Below are 7,500 nucleotides of genomic sequence, written 5' to 3'. Positions count from 1 at the left end.
AGAGGTCAGAGGTCAGGGGTCAGAACAGGTGTGTGTGTGTGTGTGTGTTTTTGAGTGTAAAATTGTCTGTGTGTGTGTGTGTGTTAGTGTAAGTGTATTTAAAATAATGTATGTTTGTGTGTGTGTGTGTGTGTGTGTGTGTGTGCGTTTATTAGTGTGTGTGTGTGTGTGTGTGTGTATGTGTTTGTCTGTGTGCATGTGTGTGTACCGGCTGTCCCTGGTACCAGCGTGGGTTGCTCTTCTCACTGTTGGACAGACTGAAGGAGGCGTCAAACACAGGGTCATACATGTTATTATCCACCAGACCATGAGACTCCGCATACAGACCCTGAACACACACACACACACACACACTTCAGTCTGTATGACTAAACACACACTAAGAACATTTATAGAGAACAGTGGAAAAGCTCATCGGTGTGTGTGTGTGTGTGTGTGTGTGTGTGTGTGTGTGTGTGTGTGTGTGTGTGTGTGTGTGTGTGTGTGACTCACCGTGGCTATAGAGTAGTGGTTAGGGAATGTCTTACTAGGGAACACAGCCTGCATGAAGGGAGCTGATGTCCCACAGCGCTCTGAACACACACACACACACACACACACACACACACACACACACACACACACACAAAAGCGAGAAAGTATTATAATGTGACTTGACGGGTAACAAAAGCATCCGTGTGTGTGTGTGTGTGTGTGTGTGTGTGTGTGTGTGTGTGTTTATGTATGGGTGTGTACACGTGTGGCCACACGAGTGTGTGTGTGTAAATGTGTGTTTATGTGAGTCTGTGTGTATATGTGTGTGTGTGTGTGACTGACTGATCTTGTCCAGCACCGGCACCAGTGAGCCCCACGTCTGCAGATATTCAGCTCTTAAACCGTCCAGAGAAACCAAGAGCAGCGGCTGCCTCTTAAAACTAGACACACACACACACACACACACACACACACACACACACACACACACACACACACACACACACACACACACACACACACACACACACACACACAGTTGTCTACTGTCATCATCTGATTGGTGTTTAGAGACTGGTTTGATTCAGTGACTCAGTGAGTCATTCAGTTCAGTGCTATAATGAATCATTTGCTTTAGTGACTCATGTAACTGATTCGGTTTGGTGGTTTAGTGAGTCGTTTGTGTGACTGATCTCATCAGTGCTGATTGGGGGAGTCTGTGATGAACTCCACAGCAGGAGGATTCCTTTATGACAGCAATTCAGCTCAACTGATGACCTTTACTCAGCTGATGTTCAATAGCAGAGACAGGTGTGTGTGTGTGTGTGTGTGTGTGTGTGTGTGTGTGTATTACCTGGCTGGGCATTTGGGAGTACTCAAGTCCACACACTCATCCTGAACCCACTCTGTATCTCCTGCAACACACACACACACACACACACACACACACACACACACACACACACACACACACACACACATTGGAAGATATCTGCATGAATATTTGGTTTTCAGCTGCTCGCTGCACAGACTATATGAATGTATAAAGATGCTGAAGATGCTGAAGATGATGATGATGATGATGAAGGCTGCACTCACCCTTGCAGACGCTGTGGTAGTTGGTGCAGCAGTCTCCTCTGCTCATACAGTCTTCAGAACAGTGACACCTGCTGACGGACAGACGCTTCTCACCACAGCGAAGAGATGTACACTCCCACAGCTCAGCTGACACACACACACACACACACACACACACACACACACACACACACACACACACACCCCACAGAGAATCACTATACAATGCTATAACTCTACTGAACACACACAGAGAAAATCACTATACACTCTTATACCCCTGAAATTCACACACACACACTCCCTCTGTCATTCGTCAGTCTCTGGGTCAGCGCGTGTGTGTGTGTGTGTGTGTGTGTTAATGTAGTGTGTGGTCACTCACAGGGCAGCAGACACACATCTCGATAGTCGAAGCAGCAGCTCTGAGTCTCCACACACTGATGATCACAGCGACATGACGCAGAATACACACCTACAGGCTCAAAGCAGCGATCCCTGCAGGAGGACGACACATCTGACACACACACACACGCACACACACGCACAGATGAACAGACAAACAAACACACGCACACACACACACACACACACACACAACTAAATAGCAAGGCGAGTGTATTTCTACAGCACATTTCATACACAGTGGCAGTTTAAAGAGCTTTACATAAACAGGAGTGAAAGAGACCAGCAAGAGCAAATAAAACTGATGATAATAACGATTCAAAACAGATGAAGATGTGTTGAACAGCTGATAAAAGACTGAAGAGCAGAGAGACTCAGCAGTGTGTGTGTGTGTGTGTGTGCTGCAGCACAGGGCTCATTCAGTAAAGGCTCAGCTGCAGGTGTGTGTTCAGTCCTGATGTGAGTGTGTGTAATGTTGGAGCACATCTCATCATCTCTGACTCCAGCAGCAGGGGGCGCTTCACTTCTGTGTCCTCTTTGTTTAACTGAAGACAGTTTTGGCACATCCGACTGTTCACTTCATCAATGCACTGGCAGAGGGGGTCAGTGGGGCTGTAGTCATTAGGCAGTCAGGCTCAGTAGATCTGCGTGTCATCAGCAGAGCTGTGTAGGAGATTTGCTTCTGTCTCATTGTTTGGCTCAGAGGGAGCATGTGAAGGCTGAACAGGAGAGGTGCCAGAATCGAGCCTTGTGGGACTCCACACGTCATGGGTGTCCACCTCGACCTGTGGTCACCTATACTGACATGGTAACCTCTACCTTCAAGGTAAGATCTGAACCATGTGAGGACCGTCCCCGACAGCCCAACCCAGTTTTCCAGCCTATCCAGATGCAGCACTGAGATCCAGCAGCACCAGCACTGTTAGTCTGACTGAGTCTGCATTTAGCCGGATATCATTGATTATCTTTATACGAGCGCTCTCTGTGCTGTGCTGTGCTCTGAAACCAAACTAGTCTAAAGTAAACACCCCTTATATTTAAAGAACTAGTTAACCTGGTTAAGAACAACTGTCAGTGATTGTGCCAATGAAAGGGGGATTAGAGATTAATAACCTTTATTTATCCAGCTCAGTCAACCGAGAACCGGCTCTCATTTACACTGATGACCTGGCCCAGAGGCAACCTGACAAGACTGAGCTGTACTTGCTCAATAGTGTGCTGTCCAGGCTGCTCTGTACTTCCACTCCTGTCTTACTAATTCATGTGATTCAGCCTCCAGACAATAACAGAGAAACACTCACCTTTACCCCTGCAGTCCCGCAGCTGAAGACCCAAACCCAGAGCCAGACCTAGAATAATGACCAGCACACACACAGCCAAGCCCACCGACAACTACACACACACACACACACACACACGCACGCACACACACACACACATCAGTGTTTTGTTTTCACAAGTTGATTTCCACAGAATCTGTTTCCTACCAGAAATGCTGACGAGCGCTTCATCACTGCATGACGCATAAATGAGTGTTTAGATTATTTTAGCAGGTATTTCAGTGTGTGTTTGTGTCTGTCTCAGAGGATTAAAAGCATTTTACACACACACACACATTCAACACATGAACAATGAGATACAAGTGATTCACATTATTATTCAGGAAACACTACTGAAATACACAACATATTTCACACACACACACACACACACGCACACACACGCACACACACGCACACACACACACACACACACTGCATTTCACTGGAGGATACGTGGAATTGATTTACTAATTGACAAACTCACCAGAAGAACCTTGCGCTTGTGTGTGTTCTTGAAGTCCATGATGACCAGAGACTGAGAAAACACTCACACACACTGACAAACTGGGAGAGTGTGTGTGAACTCTGTACTGTGGATTACACACACACACACACAGGTTTCTCTCTCTCTCTCTCTCTCTCACACACACACACACAAATTGGCTCATGGGAGCTGAGATTGTGTCGGGTGTGAGCTCAGGCTGGTGTCAGAATATCTCCTCGTGTGCTGATAAAGCTGATCATGTAAGGGAGAGTGAAATATTCCCAGAACACAAACACAGATAAAGTGTGTGAGGAGCTGATAACCTGGAAATAACATGAGCTGATAGCAGTTTATGAACAGCACAGAGCAGTGTTAATGTTTCACTGCGGCCCACTGTCAACGCTGCATTCTGCTCACACACACACACACACGCACGCACGCACGCACACACACACACACACACACACACACACACACACGCACACACGCACACACGCGCACACACACACGCACACACACGCACACACACACACAAGCACACACACGCGCACACACACACACACACACACACACACACACACACATTTAAAATTACAAATATTCACATCCTCACTGACAACACTATTAATGCTGTTGCCATGGTGACACTGTAAACTCTGTGTCTCCGTGGCAACTGTATTATTCCTGTTTTCAAGGCAAAAGTTCTATTTCCATGATGACACTGTTAGCACCATTTCCATGGCAACCCTATTTGTGTGGTGGTGTTGGGGGGGTGTGAATGTGGTGATCGCATAGTGAATAGGGGGGGGGGGGGTGCAAACTCTGTAATGACAAACATGCGACACAGATCAGGGTTTCCTGACAGTTCAGGAGTTTATTGATGGAATTGAATCATTATTGACACTCGTTAGTAAAACAGAGCATCACTGCACAGGAATCATCAGTCACATGACCATCTGCTGCTGACCGTACGCAGATTCACCATCACTGAACACACAGAGCTCACCTTTCACACGCCGATCCACATTTATTACACAGAGCAGACAGAGAGAAGCCAGCAGGACAAACACACACACACACACACACACACACACACACACACACACACACACACGCACGTATGCACACACACAATCTAAATGACAAACGGGACCATTCACATCCTCAGATTCAGAAACACAGTCTCAATAGTGTTGCCATAGAAACACAAGCAGATAGAAAGATGGCATTAAAACGAGGAAAACAAGATGAAGTTTCTATGGCAATGGAAATAATGCAGTATTTCTATGGCAACACTATCAACACTGTTTCTACGGAAACGCTCACTGGGTGTCATTGATAGGCTGCACCCTTTGAAGGCTGACGGCATCATAGTGTAGTGGTGAAGACTGTCCCGATGCGGAGGCTAAATTACCTACAGCCTTATTCCCAGGCAATGAAGGAAAAGCCGACAGACACTTCCAGACTTAAATATGCTAAAATGCACTGCTGACGACAGGACATCTCTAAAAGAGAAGTAAGAATTGCTCTTTTAAATGTAAGTACTGTATTTCAGTAGACTTGCATAGCTAACAGTCTCTGCTGAAACACACTTTCAATATGAACACGTCTCACTCTCTCTGACTCTCTATATACGCTAATGTGTACATAAATGGACCAAGGGGACAATATTTAGACAGTTTATGAGCTCTGCTTTGCGTTCAGACAAATTAATAACAGTTATTTACAAAAAAATCATTTAAAAACAAAGATTACTGCTAAGATCAACAAAGGCAACAACAGGATCAACTCTCCGTAGGCTACAGCGGATCATTAAACTGAACTCCATCTGACATTCGTGATCTTCAAAGGACGCAGACTCTAAACTGACACGCAGCAAACTACAACTGCAACACTGTCTCTATGACAACACTACTTACACTGTCTCTATGACAACACTACTAACACTGTCTCTATGACAACACTACCTACACTGTCTCTATGACAACACTACTTGCACTGTTTCTGATAGTATTAACCCTGTGTATTTAGGAAACACCGTTAACATTGTTTCTATGACAACACTACTAACACTTCCCATGACAGCACTGTTAACATTGTTTTTGTTTCTATGACAGCACTGTTAACAAGGTGTTTCTGTGTTTGACAACACTATTAACCTGTGTTTCTGTTACAGATGTTTCTATGACAACGTTATTAACTGTATTTCTATAACACCGTCAACAATGTTTCAGTGACAATCCTATTACTGCTGTTTCTATGACAACACTGTTAACAATGTTTCTATGACTACACTGTTTCTATGACAGCACTGTTAACATGGCTTCAATGACAACATTGTTACACTGTCTGACCACAATGATAACCTTGTGTTTCTATGACAACGCTATTAACACTGTTTTTATAACAACAATGCTAACACTGTTTCGATGACAACACCATTAATGCTGTCTCTATGACAACAATGTTAACAATGTTTTGATGACAACCCTATTACCACCGTTTCTATGACAACAATGTTAACAATGTTTCTATGACAACGCTATTAATGCTGTCTCCATGACAACAATGTTAACAATGCTTCTATGACAACATTATTAACATTGTTTCTACGACAACAATACTAACAATGCTTCGATGACAACACTATTAACCCTGTTTCTATGACAACAATGTTAACAGTGCTTTGATGACAATGCTATTAATGCTGTCTCTATGACAACAATGTTAATGTTTTTATGACAACACTTAACACAGTTTCTATAACAACAATGTTAACAAGATTTCAATGACAACACTATTAGCCGTGTCTCTATGACAACACTGTTAACAACAATTCAATGACAACACTATTAACACTATTTCCATAACAACAATGTTAACAATGTTTCGGTGACAACACTATAAACACTGTTTCTATGACAACAATGTTTATATGACAATGCTATTAACAGTGTTTTGATGACAACACTATTAACACTGTGTTTCTATGACAACGCTATTTCGATGACAACACTATAAACACTGTTTCTATGACAACAATGTTTATATGACAATGCTATTAACAGTGTTTTGATGACAACATTATTAACACTGCGTTTCTATGACAATGTTAACAATGTTTCGATGACAACGCTATTAATGCTGTCTCTATGACAACAATGTTGACAATGTTTCTATGACAACGCTATTAACACTGTTTCTATGACAACGCTATAAACATTGTGTTTCTATGACAACGCTATTAACACTGTGTTTTGACAACAATGTTGACAATGTTTCTATGGCAGCGCTATTAAGCACAGTTGATAGTGTTTCAATGAAAACACTGCTACACATTCTGACAGCACTGTTAACAATGTGTCTGAGTTTCTATAACAATATTAGTTTTTATGATAACAATATTAACAATGTGTTTCTATGACAACATCAACACTGTGTTTCTATATCACTAATAATAGCTAAATAAATTTAGTGATCAACGGCAAAACGGCAACACAGTACAGGTGAAAGCTGTGGGTGACACTTTATAATAAGGTCCTGTTAGCGGTGAGGATTAATTAATCTTTGGTAATTTAGGTTAATGACAATACAACTGTTATTGTTAGTTTACAGAATGTCTAGATATGTGTACTGGAGAAGCAGAGACAGCAGTATTGTCTGATAATATTATCTTTATGGTGTTTGATTAAAATGCCTGTGAAGTCTTCGTCATGGTGAACTAATGGAACCTGACTGTGA

At 42.9% G+C, this 7,500-nt stretch overlaps 2 protein-coding genes across 9 annotated transcripts in view; both read right to left on the bottom strand.

Annotated features, from left to right (window-relative positions):
• Positions 1 to 4,262, bottom strand: part of LOC100536156 (venom phosphodiesterase CdcPDE) — a 14,543-nt gene extending 10,281 nt beyond the window's left edge. The window contains exons 1-8 of one of the 2 annotated variants that reach the window (XM_087295173.2): positions 3,760 to 4,262; positions 3,255 to 3,345; positions 1,934 to 2,065; positions 1,573 to 1,698; positions 1,328 to 1,388; positions 817 to 914; positions 493 to 572; positions 209 to 328 (exon numbers count right to left, since the gene is read on the bottom strand). In XM_087295173.2, coding sequence (XP_087151299.2) covers positions 209 to 328; positions 493 to 572; positions 817 to 914; positions 1,328 to 1,388; positions 1,573 to 1,698; positions 1,934 to 2,065; positions 3,255 to 3,345; positions 3,760 to 3,798 — 747 coding nt within the window. In that variant the 5' untranslated portion in view covers positions 3,799 to 4,262. Of the gene's footprint in view, positions 1 to 208; positions 329 to 492; positions 573 to 816; positions 915 to 1,327; positions 1,389 to 1,572; positions 1,699 to 1,933; positions 2,066 to 3,254; positions 3,346 to 3,440; positions 3,467 to 3,759 lie in introns of those variants that run through there. The other variant, XM_088651432.1, reaches the window with a different exon arrangement.
• A 345-nt stretch (positions 4,263 to 4,607) lies between these two features.
• Positions 4,608 to 7,500, bottom strand: part of enpp2l (ectonucleotide pyrophosphatase/phosphodiesterase 2-like) — an 18,592-nt gene continuing 15,699 nt past the window's right edge. For 2 of the 7 annotated variants that reach the window (XR_015945276.1, XR_015945272.1), the window contains exons 25-26: positions 6,327 to 7,500; positions 4,608 to 6,070 (exon numbers count right to left, since the gene is read on the bottom strand). The exon at positions 6,327 to 7,500 is cut by the window's right edge and continues 488 nt beyond it. The gene's annotated coding sequence lies outside the window, so the exon portion shown is untranslated. The other 5 variants (XM_088651431.1, XM_087295174.2, XR_015945275.1 and 2 more) reach the window with 4 other exon arrangements.

This window comes from Danio rerio, chromosome 19 (genome assembly GCF_052040795.2).
Source record: "Danio rerio strain M-AB ecotype USA chromosome 19, GRCz13ab, whole genome shotgun sequence".
NCBI lineage: Eukaryota > Metazoa > Chordata > Actinopteri > Cypriniformes > Danionidae > Danio > Danio rerio.
The sequence above is the reverse complement of the archived record's forward strand: the minus strand, read 5'-3'. Positions and strand labels throughout refer to the sequence as shown.